Below are 15,558 nucleotides of genomic sequence, written 5' to 3'. Positions count from 1 at the left end.
AAAACAAGAAAAAACAAGGAAACCATTACAAAAATGGATTAATGTTTTTACTGGTTAAAATAGAAATTGTATTGGTTTTAATGGTAACTGTAATGGTGCCTGTTAATCTCTACTGATAATTGGTCACCTTCTATTGGTGCCTTGTTGAAACCACTAAATCCTAATGGAATATGTCCCAAAAAAACAGTACAGGAAACCATTTATTAATGATTTTAATGGTAAGAAGTTGATGGTTTTGAATATTGGTAATGGTATTTATAGTGGGAACAATTAGAATTTCTGTGATGATTGTTTTGTTTTATCAGCAGAGAGGATAGACCTAGTTTGTGATTTGGTCTTAGCGATTTGAGAGTCCTCTCCAATACTCCTAACATTTCACAGATTTAAGAGCTAGTTTTAGCACTAAAATGCTTTGTCAAATCCTAAATGTAGGATTGACATGTCCATTATTTTGAAGATTTTCTCCTAAATCAGCAAGTTATGAGCTACTTTTAGCCTTAAGATGTTTTGTGAATACGGGCACAGTTGATCAAAAATATCTTAATTTGTGTTCTGAAAATAAACCTTCGGGTTTGGAACAACATGAGAGTAATTAATGACAGAATTGTCAATTTTGGGTGAACTTTTCAAATAAAACATTTAAGAAATAATTTATGAACATGACTTGTGAGGTATCAATTGTAAAACAAACAAAAAAAATCTTTATTTTAAATAAAGAGCAACCTCAAGCACGTTTCAGCATAATTCAGAACCTCAAGCAGGTTCCATAATGTTCCTATTCAAGATATAAATATCTTTTTTGACATTACTTTATATCAGTAATCCACATCTCGCGTAATCGTTGCTGTATTGAGAGCGCTACGCAAATTGCAATTACGCAACCACTTCAGCCAGTTCAGTAATTGATCTCCAAGCTTGACCAACATTTTTTTTTTTTTAACCCAGTGCACAGTTTTAGCAAAATAAAGCAGTAATGATTCACAAACATATCCCTTTCTTTTAAAACAGATACATACAACAACAAAAAAACAACTATGAAGACTTGCATTTCTGATTTGAAACCAACTAGACAAACATTACAGCCATTTCACTTTGGTCTAAAATAATATTCCTTCTGGAATGCAGTCCCCTTCAGCAAAGCCATCATGTCACTAAACTTATGTACACGTTACAACACTTTTCCTCCAGAAAAATCAAATGGGCACCATGAAGGACAAGGTAAATTAATGGACACTGTGATAAAACTAATGTATGTTGATATACGGAACTGGACACCGTTTTGTGTGCAGTAAAGCGTCATTGAAATCATTCAAACACGCATAAATGAAATCTGTTAGCACTGATTTAGACCAAAAGTTCAAACCCTGCTTAGAGTCCATGTTTCAATGGGTAAGGCAAGTGTAAACAATTTCTGCGAGGCATCGCCCACCCCACTGTGTTGTAGTACCCTGTACATGTATGTTTGCGTTGCAAGGTCAGTTCAATTAAGGCTCTGAAAAACTGATGAACGCTGCGGCGTAGACGGCCTGCAGCACTGATGCTCGCTCTTCAATCGGAGAATCCGAGGAAAAAAGTCATCAAGTCTTCAAGTGTGGTGCAACATTAAAGTGGATACCAAGCCACCAAAAACAGACCAATAAAACTTTGGTCCAGACAATTCCAGAGGAAAAAAAAAAAAGCTTGGGGTGGCACAAACCGAAATGCTGAAAAACTCTCCACAAAGAAAAGGGAAAAACTATACACAAGCGAAACTAAAATGTTAAAGTTTTCAGAATGAGTTTATCAACCCCTGTGAAAAATATGCAAAAGCAAGTTTGTAGGAGCCATTTCCATTCATCAATATTCAAAATATATTAAAAAAATCTTTTCATAGTCCTTTTTAAAAACAGGCACCTAAAACAAGTGCTAAAAATTTGCTAGAGCTACAGGGTTGTGTGGGTGAAGAAAAATCTGACCTGCTGATACAGTCCATCATAAAGACTAATGGCATCTTCAAGTAATTTGAATCTAGTAAAGAGTTGCTCTGTACTCTGATGACATCAGGCCAAAAATCATGATACGTAGAGTATGTGGCCGTCGAAACACATAACCAGCTTCTAACTCGACTTCAACTTTAACCCTGTGAGCAAAATATGGTGGCTCGGTGGCACTCAATTCAACGCAGAGCACAGCGAGGTGGTTTCAGTGATTCTGGGTCTTGACTAAATCTGATACGCTGGCTTCACCATCAGCACCGTCTTGCGTTTTGAATTGCTCCTGGCTGTCGTTTTGCGGATTCAGATCTCTCAGGTGAGCCATGGCCTTATCTATGGTCACTGTAGTTACTAAGCCAAAGTCGTGCATGCTGACCAGATGGAGCAGGACGTTGCGGCACAGATTCTTCTCCATGATGATGGTGCCGTGCTGTTCCACAAACAACATGCAGGCCTGATTCATTTGGTTGTCAGCTATCAATCTGCACACAAACAATAAGCAAATTACTGGCAGAAATGCAATCAAGCTCTGAGAGATGAGCTTATGTAACATGCAAGGTGATACGAGGAGAGTAGCCAGGCCACTGGAATATACAGAACAAAGATTGTTTAATAGGAGAGATTTATATTGATTCAATATAACGCTTTAAACAGAAAGGATTGGGGTGAAGAAGAAGTGAAAAAATAAAACGTACCCGTGTTTCATTACGTGCAGGTTCCACAGTTTCATGACCTCTTTCTCTCCCTCGTTGACATCCGTGAATTCATCGATTTGCTGAAGGGTAGTGAAGATGATCAAAATCCATTTAAAACAGTAAATGCTAAATAAAACTTATTTGCAATTTCAGATTTAGGGGGTGTTAGAAACCTATAGTCACTTAAATTATCATTTCATTTCCATAACAAAAAAAATGACAGATAATGTACTCACCCCCTTGTCATCCAAGATGTTCATGTCTGTCTTTCTTCAGTCATAAATAAATTATGCTTTTTGAGGAAAACATTTCAGGATTTCTCTCTATATAATGCATGTGTATGATGCCCCCGACTTTAAAGCTGCGTTTAAACTACATTTTGGAAGTTCAAAGAGCTCTAAACAATCCCAACTGTGGAAGAAGGGTCTTATCTAGCAAATCAATCAGTTATTTTCTAAACAATGACAACTTATATACTTTTTAACCCCAAATGCTCATCTTGTAGGGCTGCACGATTAATCAAACGATGTTGTGAGGTGCGTTTAGTCAATGAAGCCGGTACTTTGATTAGTAGTAAATCTCCATCACGTGTGTTCAGCTGGAGCGTTCAGAGACGTAAATCACTGACAAGCTACGCCAAATCGCGCTCAAAATCGAATGCGATTTTGAACGCGATTTGGCGTAGCTTGTCAGTGATTTACGTCTCTGTGTATAAATTGCCGCTCCAACTGAACGCACGTGATGGAGATTTACTACTAATCAAAGTACCGGCTTCATTGACTAAACGCACCTCACAACATCGTTCGATTAATCGTGCAGCCCTATCATCTTGTCTTGTGTATATGCAATGCGCATGCAGTTAGGGTATGTCGAAAAACTCCCATCTCGTTTTTGTCTTCAACTTCAAAATCATCCTACAACACTGTTTTACCTTTTCTTGTACTTCTGCAGCGATGTAGGACGATTTTGAAGTTAGGGAAGAAAACGAGACTGGAGTTTTTCGACATAGCCTAACTGTACTTACCCGGATCTCACAGACTACACATGCACATCGCAGAGACGAGACAAGATAAGCATTTAAGGTTAAAAAGTATATAAACTGTCAATTTGTTTCAAAAATAACCAATCGTTTCGCTGGATAAGACCTTCCTCGGCTAGGATCATTTAGAGCCCTTTAGAGCTGCATTTAAACTGCAGTTTGGAAGTTCAAACTTGGGGGCACTATGCATACATACAGGAGAGAAATCCTGAAATGTTTTCCTCAAAAAACTATTTCTTTACGACTGAAAGAAATACCCCCTTGTCATCTAAGATGTTTATGTAAGTACATTATTGTTCTGGAAGTGAACTAATCCATTACCAACATGCAATTTTGCAAATTAATTCAACCCTTTGGACTTTTAACTTTGATTGAACGGTCACATATAATGACGTTTCCTGGTTTAAGTACTATAATTGGGTCCCCAGTGCATCTACCAACCTAGAAAATGTGAAAAGAACAACCCAGTAACAAGCTTCTCTTACGCAAAAAGGGGATCTTATTATAATATTAGTGCCCCTTAATTTCCACTTACGGCACTGCCATTTTGTTTTCACAAGCAATAACGGTGTACTAGTTCTAACACCATGGCAAAAGTTTGAACAAAGCATGCTAACTGTTCTGTCTATTATATTCTATTATAATATCTATTATAAACTTGCGATTTCTTTCCCAGCTGTTTACATTCACAGACATAAATGACTGTTTTTGTAACACCTGTGTGTTTTTAATCAAACTTGCATGTATTTGACAGTTTAAGTGCAGTAAGACATGAAAGAGATCTTAGTTTAGTACTCACATGCCGTGTGACAGCCACTTTCTGTACGCGCTTAGGATGTGAGCGCTTAGAAAATCGTATATCAGAAGTTTAAACCGATATGACTTTAAAACACCAGAGTTCAGCACGATAGACATAATCAGAACCAAACAGACATTTTTAATCAGAGTATATGAGTTACGAGATGTAAAGACACAACTCTATTCTGGAAAAGGGGGCAGGGACCAGCAGCTCATTTGCATTTAAAGAGCAATGCAAGAAAAGTGTGTTTTTGCTTCTACTAAAAATGGGCTTTTTCAAAATGATATAATAAATTATCTGTGGGGTATTTTGAGCTGAAACTTAGAGACATTCTGGGGGACACCTGAGACTTACATTACTTATTGTAATAAGGGGCATAATAGGTCTGCTTTAATACATCTCAACGTCAGATTTGATGTAACATCCTCCTCAGATGTGATCTGAACATGCTGTGTCAGTGGAAGTATATCATATTCATGTCTCTCACAAACTGTGACTGAATCACAAACCACACACCATCTGTCTTGAGTTTTGATTTGTCATCTAGTGTCAGTCTGACCTAGGAAATGTTACACTGGATTTTTATTGCTAACAAAATCAAAGTGTTAATGATCTAATGACAGCTTTCTCACCATAACGGTCTTCTCCCTGAGCCATGCCGGGTCTCTCTCGTCCTCACTGTCCACTTCCATTTCCTGTGGTCTAAGAGGCACGCAGCTGTCACTGTGGAAGTACAGGCGGTTGTGGCCACTTATGTACGTCCTCTGCTGCTCCTGTTCTCCATCCTCTGGCTCCAGGAACTCAGACAGGCTGGGCTTTGAGCGCTTGGGCCTGAGGAAACCGAAACGCTTGATTTTAACCTCACAATCCAAAACAAGAGTGTAAAGTCTGTGATAGGCCTGGGCAGCATGGCAGTATGTACTGTAGAAATGTTTGCTGACTTGAATAATAGTCATTGTGGAATTCAACTGATGCAAAAAGGTGCGTATTTTTACCAATTTACAATGGAGCTCAAACAGAGTGCATCTGGTGGTATTTATAATGCATTACTGCTTTGAATTTGATTTTTAACTTAAGCGTTATATAATATAAAGCAGCTGTTTCAACACTGATGCCAAACGCATCATTAATTTTTTGTCCGTTTTATTTAGCATCCAAATAAAACAACTGACTAGTTAATGGAGGACATAATGGCTAAGCAATATCAAACACACTTTTTGATTTTATTGTAAATATTTTATAAAATATATTGTAACCACAATAGAAATAAAGGGAATAGTTCACCCAAACACCAAGACGACCAGACACCGTAACAGTTTTTTTCCCCAGGCAATCCATCTCATGAACACTAGTCAGTAAATGTGGAACACGCAGCACTATTATACACTTTATTAATCTATTCAGTATTTATTAATACCTACTTATATCCAAATTTGCACCTAATATACCTGTAACTAACAATGGCATACTCTGTATATTGTGTTTTTGCTATTTTGCACTTTGTCTTGTGTACATGTATATTGTTCTTTTTTATAATCTATGTCTTGTCACTCTATTGCACTGTGGAGCTGCTGTCACCAAAACAAATTCCTAGTATGTGTAAACATACCTGGCAATAAAGCTCATTCTGATTCTGATTTTGAAAATGAAAATTCTGTCAATAATTACTAACCCTCATGTTGTTCCAAACTCCTAAGACTTTCGTTCATCTTCAGAACACAAATTAAGATATTTTTTGATGAAATCAGAGCTTCCTGACCTTGCATAGACAGCAACACAACTACAATGTTCAAGGCCCAGAAAGGTAGTAATGACATTATTTATTTAAAAAAAAAAAATGTGACATCAGTCATTTAACCACAACGGTATAAACCTACGTCAGTCTTCGAAGCGCATTCACAACAGTACATGAGAAGAAATTGTTGAACCACTGATGTCACATGGACTATTTTAACAATATCCTCTCTGGGGCTTAAACATAGTAGCTGCGTTGCGGTCTATGCAGGGTCAAAAGCTCTTGGATTTTATAAAGGTCTTGCACACAACATGAGGGTGAGTAATTAATGACACAATTTTCATTTTAAGGTGAACTATCCCTTTAACGGTGGAATGTTTTACTCCGATGCAATTATTTTTGAATTTGGACACACACACACACACACACACACACACACACACACACACACACACACACACACACACACACACACACACACACACACACACACACACACACACACACACACACACACACACACACACACACACACACACACACACACACACACACACACACACACACACACACACACACTTTCAGTCTGTGTTTCACTTTCAACCCACACAGACCTGCAGACAAGGAAGTGTGTAACGGGAGTCCTCTTCACTGGGCCATTACGGCTGAAGGCAAAGCCAGGCTGGCAGTGGATGTCCTGAGGGTTGCCCACATAAGAACCGTCATAGCATTCATTAATCGACACATCTATCCTGGCTCCTTTAGGATGTGGCTGGGTGAGATAAACATGGCTTCATCATTTTAACAAATACAGTCCATATTTGGTAAAAATATTAAATGTTAAGTTGATCTCTACGTCCTCTTTAAGACGTCTAACATTCAGTCATTTTTTCAGACATTCTAAATGTTTAACCCAGCTCAACTATAAGCCATTCACAGATTGATTTCCACAAGTGTAAACACAGCAGTGTTACACGATGACGTAATCCATGTGGTCTGGTGACAGTTTCATAACCTTGAGATATTTCTTACCACATAGTTGAAGATGAAGCGGCTGTGGGACAGTTTGAGGTGCTTGAGGAGGCTGTAGAGCTTACGGCAGTTCAACGTGCACCAGGGACAGTGCAGGTCATCTCTGGCCTCTGTCTGCTGCCGTGTGTTATTGTTATACAGGAACTGAAAAATAGAAGATGGACACAAACCGTGACCACACAGCATCCCAAAACACAAGGTAAACAGCTTAATGTCAAGGCAAGACTTATGGTGATGATATAATATAACAGAATTGACAGTGGAAAGATGCCCTTTTGATAGTCAATATAAAGGCCTGGGATCACTGACAAGTGCTATGTTACGTGTACAGTGTGGTATGAAAGCACTATTTCCAGACAAATTTATAGATGCACATTACTCACCTGATAATAAACACGTAGTTTCTGGCGAGGTTCAACATGAGTGTGTTCTCTTCTTACTGGTAGATCAGCACCAACTGAATCATTAACAGCTGCAACAAATCAAACGTCACACAAATTATGCTTTAAAAGACCAAATAGTTAGTAATCTTTACTTGTAACCACTAACCAGCACTTGTGATCTTACCTACTGCCTGTGGAGGCTTCACATTGCTAGGCTTGCTGCTGTCCACTGTGCTGGATTCAGAATTGCGTGTGGCAAGGGGTTTGGCCACTGGGGCCGTTCCTCTTTCAGCCGTGTCATTGGTCCATCGCAAAGTGAACTGCAGTGTGGGTCCCTGAGAAAAAGTCTCGAAGGGTGGAAGCCACTGAAACACAGGGTAAAGATCCCAATTTAAAGTCCAACTTAATGATGTACAAGCATCTCGAATAGCCACGTCCACACTGCCTTCAACTGACCTTCCCATCTAGTATGGTTTCCCATGTTGCCCTTTTCTTGCCTACAGGACTTTCCTCCATCTCCTGCATGGAGACTTCATACTCGCCATCCAAAAGCTGGAGGCGTCTGTTTAAGGAAAGGAAAAAAATCTTAAACCAAACAAACATTTTAAAAGCAACTAAACGCAATTTAACAAAGAACACCTACCTGTTTTTATCAAAAACAGTCATTTGTGCCACAAATGTAGTTTCTCCATCATCCTGATTAGAGCAGTATCTCTTCTTCCTGTTAGACAGCTCTTCCATAACATCTGAGAAGAAAACAACATTGTTCATCATAATGAAACTCGCTTTAAGGTGCAAGACTATCATAAGCTATTTTAAGCACATACTGGTATCTCTTGTGGTCATGCTGTTGAGCTCTCTTCCCCCTGGACGAGACACTCTGAACAGAAGGGAGTAGGACTTCACCATGTGGCTGTTACTGGGTTCAAACTCCTGGCTGGGCACGTTCAGTGTGGGGAAAGCTCCTAGCTTGGTCTGACTGCTGTCTGGGTTCAGAGGCACCTGCTTTTTACCTGTAGGCACTTGCTTTACTGGACAACTTACATCCTAAAAAAAAAAGCAGAAATGAAACATGATCAGAGTTCAAAACATCTGTTAACTTTGAATCTATATACGTGACCCTGGACCACAAAACCAGTCATACAGGTCAATTTTTTTTATTTATCAGCTGAATAAAAATGCTTTCTATTGATGTATGGTTTCGTTAGGATAGGACAATATTTGGCTGAGATACAACTAATTGAAAATCTGGAATCTGAAAAAAAAAAATTCAAAATACTGAGAAAATCACTTCTAACGTTGTCCAAATGAAGTTTTTAGCAATGAATATTAATAACCAAAATTAAGTATTGATATATATACGGTAGGAAATTTACTGAATATCTTCATGGAACATGATACAAGATCTGTACACTGCCCTCCAAAAGTTTGGAAATGCCATAGAAAAGTGGGGTTTTGGATAATATTGGCATGAATCCTTTTTAATTTGTGATAATTTTGCACTGAGTGTACATAAACTGTTTATACATAGAAAAAAACTTCCATTTTCAATTCATCAAAATATCAACCATTAGCAGCCATTACAGCTCTGCATAATCTGGGCATCCGAGCTGTCAGTTTATTCAAACACTGACTTGATATTACTCCAAGCCTCCTGAAGGATTGCCCAAAGATGATTCACACTATGCTGATATCGTCTAAAACCACACTTTGCCAGAGGTGTTTCCAAACTTTTGGAGGGCAGTGTATCTGTATTTTTTGACTATTGCTACAAATATACCCATGCTACTTAAGACTGGTTTTGGGATCCAGGGTCACATATATGCTAGGGTACTACTAGAAGTTGACTAATGTTAACAAATTTTCAGTCCTTAGGTAGTAACATTAGCTCAACTTCTGCAAAATTTGGGGAGGGCAAAAAGGGTCCATTGTCTATTGTCAACAGTGGAGCAATTTATAAAGCACAGTTACAGCTTCAAACCAAGCAGTATCAGTGCAGTGTCTGTGTGGGGAAATCTTTCTCCCTCACACACAAAAAAAAAAAAATCCAGTTTGCATGGTTTCCTGCTGAAATTACTGGATTTCATCCATAAGAATTTGTTGAACAATAAATGTGACTGCACCTTTTCTTTTCTGGGACCAAAAATCTCGATGACTCATGCTGCACTATGCTGAATTAAGTCTAATAAAATGCTTTTAACACAGACATGTCTACACAAGACACAAAACTGTGCTTGTCAAGCGATTTCATTGAGTTTTTAGTTGTGTTGGCAAGCATAAGTACCAATTAAAAATTAACCTACAGTAGGGACAGATATGGCCACATATACTGTATCAAGGTTTTTTTGATTGCGGAAGCTTGTTTTTGTGAGGGAAAAAGGTCAGTGAAAGAGCTTTTCGTTAAAACTATTTATGACAAAGTTTTACCTTTCTCTTCTTGTGGCAGACCTTGACAAGCAGCACTTCCACAGACACTGAGTTTTCTTCATTCTCTGAGTTCTGCAATGGCTTCTCTGATGCATTGGACAACAAATCAGAATCACTATCACGATCAGAGAACATTATTTATGTACGCTGATAAGATGATAAAGTGATAGCTTACCAGTTTTATGAAAGAACCCAGTAAAAGTGAGCTGCAGGTTTGATGCCATGCTGCAAAACAAAACTGGAGTTAAAACTTCTGCATGCATTTTCCATTCAGTCATTTTTTTATTTTTGAAACTAAGCAAGCGAAATAAATCCAGATCAAGAACGTCTTACTTGTGCGATTCCTGATCCACTTTTGACTTTTCTACTTTAAATAGCAGGTCGTTCACGCTAAAGCATTTTCTGAAATAAGAGATATCAACACATCATTGAGATGTGAAACTCTCATTCAATTTATCAAACTACAACTGAAGAAAATCATTCAGTTGCAGTGCATGCAAACATGCAATTTTTCAAACTATGAGGCCTGCACAAGGAAACAGAAGGTGTGGCTTTTTGACAAACAAAGAGATTAAGACATTAGGTGCATGCATCGTTTTACCTTTTTGAATTTGTTCTTGAGTTTCTGTGGGACATGTAAGTAAGAGATCTGTGCAGGAAGATTGGCTGAAAGCACAGAAAAAAAAATGAAAGATAAAACCAGTCAAGTCTATTGTTATGGCAGCCATGTACAGTTAGTTCACCAGGCTTCCACAAAAGTTCACATCTAAATGTAAACAGCATGTCATTTGTGAACCTGGACCACAAAACCAGTCTTAAGTAACACAGGTATATTTGTAGCAATAGTCAAAAATACATTTTATGGGTAAAAATTATAGATTTTTATTTTACGCCAAAAATCATTAGGATATTAAGTAAAGATCATGTTCCATGAAGATATTTCGGAAATTTCCTACCGTAAATACATTAAAACCTAATTTTTGATTAGTAATATGCATGCATTGCTTTAAACTTCATTTGGATAACTTTAAAGGTGATTTTCTCAATATTTTGCACCCTCAGATTCTAGATTTTCAAACAGTTGACCCAAAAAATTGACAAAAATGGACGCTTATGACTGGTTTTGTGGTCCAGGGTCACATTTCTTCTTGATTATGGTCTACTTACTGCCATGAGATTCCTTGTGCGAAGAAATCTGTATATTTGAGTTGGTTCTGTGAACAGAAATGCATAGGTATCATGTACACCGATGTTGCCAGAATTAGACTCATGCCATGTAAATAACCATTTTTTTAATCGTACCAAGCCAGTATATACAAAACTAATAATTTTTTTTGTACAATAACACTCTTACACATAAATCAAGGTGGCAGCTAGTGTACAGAAACTGCAGTGAGGTTTTCAAGTATTTTGTTCACGACTGTCGTCCATTTCTCTATGACAGCAAGTGTCCAAAAGCATATTAAAATAATAAAAGACATAAAATCACCATAAAGCACGTGCCATCTCTTGATGCACGTGTCTAATTTTCATATAGGATGTGGCCTAGACAACTAATACGTGTCTAAATCCCTCTATTGTGAAAGAAACATGACATAAGACTTACAACATGAATTACCTGGCTTATTTAAGCATTTAGAGAACTACGGAACACAATTTACCGGTTAGTATTGTTGGTTAGCCTTCAAGCTAAGAGTACAGGTCGTAAAACAATCGGATACTGTTAAGTGTGCTCGAAAAACAGCAATTTGTTGGACACACAAAGCGAGTTTGGGGAAAAGTATTCAGGAGCAACTTACTCTCGAAGGCTTGCAGGAAGAGTTCGTGGTCCGCTTGAACCTGCTCCATCTTGGGTCGCTTCACTGAAGTCATCACAACACCGGACGATACGTGAGCTCCTCCATTAGCCGCTTTACTCGTGCTGTTGGCATAAAAACCGTTTCCACCAGATCCGTGCTTTTGTGGAGCCATCCTAAAATAGCGTTCGCGGTCAAATGAGACGTTTGAAACGGAACCCGGTGGATTCAGCCGAGTCCTGGGCCCAAACAAAGGGAGAGCAGCCGAGACCGGTTCGCTCCCTCAACAAAGTAACAGTTAACATAAACGAGCCGGCATTTTAGTTTGTTTTACAGACCGGATGGAATTCGCGACAATACAAATATACGTTTACGCGTAGAAACAAGGCAACAACGACTCATCCGCGTGTAGAATCGAGCGCGTCGCGAACTCTTATCGGATCATGTGTAGCGTTAATTTGGATTCCACGCGATACTGAACGCTGACTACACCACAAAAAAACCCACCGCGGCAGAAAGTGTGCTGAAAGATTAGCGGTCCGCTAGCTTGTCTTCACGCAGATATCGCCGCTGTTTACTTATTAAGAACATACAAGTAAGCCCAGAAGCTTTGTGCCCTATGGGAAACAGCCTGAAGTCGAAAGTGCTGTGAATATTACCCGCCCTCCGTCTTGAATGTATTCCACACAGCTGATAAAACCCTCGAGTTTGGACATTGCAGTCAAGTTTGGTAGAGAGTGTGCTCAGAGCTCACGCAGCCTTCCGTTTCGCTTATTATTTTTTCGCGGGAAATTCGTTTTTTAAAATAGAGACTGTGGCGAGAAAAGGCCTTAGCTGTATACATACCATTTAAGTTGTTTTTGAAAATGTTAATGTTGATCAGATGTTTTGTTTGTTTGTTGCCATTACTTTAAATTAAACGATAGAAAAGTAGGCCCCTCGTTATATTTATTTTTTTTTAAATATTACATAAATGTGACCCTAGACAACATAACCAGTCATAAGTAGCACGGGTATATTTGTAGCAATAGCCAACAATACATTGTATGGGTCAAAATGATCAAGTTTTATTTTATGCCAACAATCATTAGGGTATTAAGTAAAGATCACGTTTCATGAAGATATTTTATGCATTGCTAAGAACTTCATTTGGGCAACTTTAAAAGTGATTTTCTCAAAATTGGGATTTTTTTGCTCAGATTCCAGATTTTCAAATAGTTGTATCTCTGCCAAATATTGTCCTATCCTAACAAACCATATTTATTCAGCTGTCAGAGGATGTATAAATCTCCATTTCAAAACTGACCCGTATGAATGGTTTTGTGTGTTTTGGTCACATTGTTATTTTCTTTCAGTTAACTATAATAAACGTATATTCCTGTTAATTAATGAGTAATTCAAACAAGTGGAACAATCATTATGGATTGCTTTAGAAAACTATTTTGAAACGCCCTGCTTCTCAATACAGTTCTTGACTTTCTTGGCCAAATGTTTAACTCAAATGTGTGGACTGACTGTGCAGACTATTTACGTTTAAAATTTGATAGTAAATGTCAAAGACAAACCAAACATATTATGCCTAAATTACATAAAATAATGCCATTTTATGCCCCATAAAAAATGTTATGGATAGTTATTTCACTAGAGACTCCCATCACTTGATTAGGCAGTAACAAGTTATGAAAACCATTAAAATATGTGACCCTGGACCACAAAACCAGTAGCATGGGTAAATTTGAAGCCATAGCCAACAATATGGGTCAAAATTATAGATTTTTCTTTTATGCCAAAAATCATTAGGATATTAATTAAAGATCATGTTCCTTAAAGATATTTTGTAAATTTCCTACAGTAAATATATCAAATTTTAATTCCTCGCTAAGAATTTTATTTGGGCAACTTTAAAGGCAATTTTCTCCATTTTTAGATTTTTTTTTTCCACACTCAGATTGCAGTTTTTCAAATAGCTGTATCTTGGCTAAATATTGTACTGTCCTAACAAACCATATTTATTCATCTTTCAGATGATGTATATCAATTAAAAAAATTGACCCTTATGACTGGTTTTTAGTTAACTTTAATACATTTATATTCCTGAAAGAAATATAAATCAAACAAGTTTAACCATAATGCATTGCTTTAGAAAACGATTTTGAAAATCCCTGATCATCTGATCAAACGTTTAACTCAGTTGTTTGGACTGACTGTTTAGACTATTTACTTCTGAAATTTGATGTAAATGTAAATAAGACAAGCCAAACATATTATGTCTATATTACATAAAATAATGGCATTTTATATCCCATAGAAGTGTTATGAATGGCTATTTCACAAGAAGCTCCCATCACTTGCTTAGGCGGTAACAAGTTATGAAAACCAAGAAAATATTCTTTTTGGTGCTAGATTTTATTTTTTATTATTTATTTATTACATCATGTCCATCTACCTTTGATGTCTATTTCGTTCAAAATGAATGATGTATGCTTCGAGCTATATTTTGTGCCCTATTAGTGAAATACTATGGAGAAATATCATTATTATTAGTGCCTCGTCGTGCTATTTCACGGTTGTTATAAAATAATCGGAGTGTATGTAGGCTACAATACCGCATATAGACACAACGACTCGGAAAATATTTTTGCTTGCTGGATCCATACTTTAAATTACCAATGACACACATTTTGCGACGTTTTTGTGTGATTCGGGAGATGCATTTGTTGCACTTTTTATTTGATTTGTTGTAGACTGATTTAAATTGCTACACATCCGGGAATCCTCTGGTCTAACGTTTACCGGATGTGTTCAATTTAGAAGAGGGAATAAAAAGAGTTTGTTAGATTGCTTCTATAATGTGTATAAAAAAGACATGGGACTCACATATGACAATAATCAACCAAAAATTAAAAACAGTAGTTAAATTGCCAGTTTCAGTGGTTCGCTATTACACCAAATAACGTAATTTACGCCCTGTTGGCCATCAGGCGCGGTGGCCAAGTGGTAAGGCGTCGGTCTCGTAAACCGAAGATCGCGGGTTCGAACCCCGTCCGTGCCTCGGAAAATGAAAAAAACACGCTTTTTGCAAAAGTCTGTTTATGTACACAAACGAAATCGCATACAAATAGTTTTGTTTTCTTATATTACTATTACACCCCAGCAAGTTTTGTTTCAGCAGGAAACAATAGAAAGCTTGGCATAAGGAACCCAGCCAGAACAGACTTGAATCCTGTGATATAACCAACTGCATATAACCTGAATATTGTAATCCGTAGATGCCTCCTCTGTAAATTTGAACTACTAACTGAATAATGTACTGAAACGCCACAACATAAAAGTGCAAACACTTATAATTTAGAAATGTAAACTATTCATTCTGAAGAAATGAATGGTCTTTAATAAAAACAGTTTCAGTTTCAGTTTATTTCAGTTTCAGTTTATTTATAAAGCACTATTCCAACAACAAGAAGTTGTACCAAAGTGCTGTACAAGCAATTCTAAAATTAAAATAAAACAACACCACAATAAAATCCACATAATAAAACATAGATGCACAAGAGCTCATCCCTCTTCACCTAAAGAGGACATATGCAATAAGTGAATTTTCAAAAGGCTTTTAAAAGAGCCTACAGTTGGGGCAGACCTAATATAAAGTGGTAGCATATTCCATAGCTTAGGGGCAACT

The 15,558-nt window shown here is 37.5% G+C and overlaps 1 protein-coding gene and 1 non-coding gene across 2 annotated transcripts; one reads left to right on the top strand and one right to left on the bottom strand.

The window, feature by feature from the left end:
• Positions 1 to 674: 674 nt before the first annotated feature.
• Positions 675 to 12,577, bottom strand: suz12a (SUZ12 polycomb repressive complex 2 subunit a). Its single transcript, XM_073839450.1, has 16 exons — positions 11,883 to 12,577; positions 11,251 to 11,297; positions 10,685 to 10,749; positions 10,417 to 10,485; positions 10,259 to 10,308; positions 10,084 to 10,169; positions 8,484 to 8,703; positions 8,300 to 8,402; positions 8,113 to 8,218; positions 7,841 to 8,021; positions 7,657 to 7,745; positions 7,274 to 7,417; positions 6,856 to 7,013; positions 5,139 to 5,337; positions 2,669 to 2,748; positions 675 to 2,455 (listed from the first exon to the last, which is right to left on the bottom strand). Exons 1-16 carry the CDS (start codon positions 12,052 to 12,054, stop codon positions 2,182 to 2,184), a joined length of 2,043 nt encoding a protein of 680 aa, XP_073695551.1. The 5' UTR covers positions 12,055 to 12,577; the 3' UTR covers positions 675 to 2,181.
• Positions 12,578 to 14,859: 2,282 nt separating this feature from the next.
• trnat-cgu (transfer RNA threonine (anticodon CGU)) lies at positions 14,860 to 14,931 on the top strand. Its single transcript has one exon. It is a non-coding gene; the product is annotated as a tRNA-Thr (tRNA).
• The last annotated feature ends 627 nt before the right edge of the window (positions 14,932 to 15,558 follow it).

Source organism: Garra rufa, chromosome 1, assembly GCF_049309525.1.
Source record: "Garra rufa chromosome 1, GarRuf1.0, whole genome shotgun sequence".
In the NCBI taxonomy this organism is placed as follows: Eukaryota; Metazoa; Chordata; class Actinopteri; order Cypriniformes; family Cyprinidae; genus Garra; species Garra rufa.
Note: the sequence above shows the minus strand (reverse complement) of the source record. Positions and strands in the feature narration are given on the sequence as shown.

Bases quoted from the DNA above. Each gene is read 5' to 3' on its own strand.
- suz12a (XM_073839450.1), bottom strand. From the start codon at position 12,054: ATGGCTCCACAAAAGCACGGATCTGGTGGAAACGGTTTTTATGCCAAC. The intron at 10,750-11,250 runs GTAAGTAGACCA...CTGTGCTTTCAG, and splicing joins GCACAAGGAATCTCATGGCA to CCAATCTTCCTGCACAGATC. The intron at 7,746-7,840 runs GTAAGATCACAA...GATTTGTTGCAG, and splicing joins GAAGCCTCCACAGGCAGTAG to CTGTTAATGATTCAGTTGGT.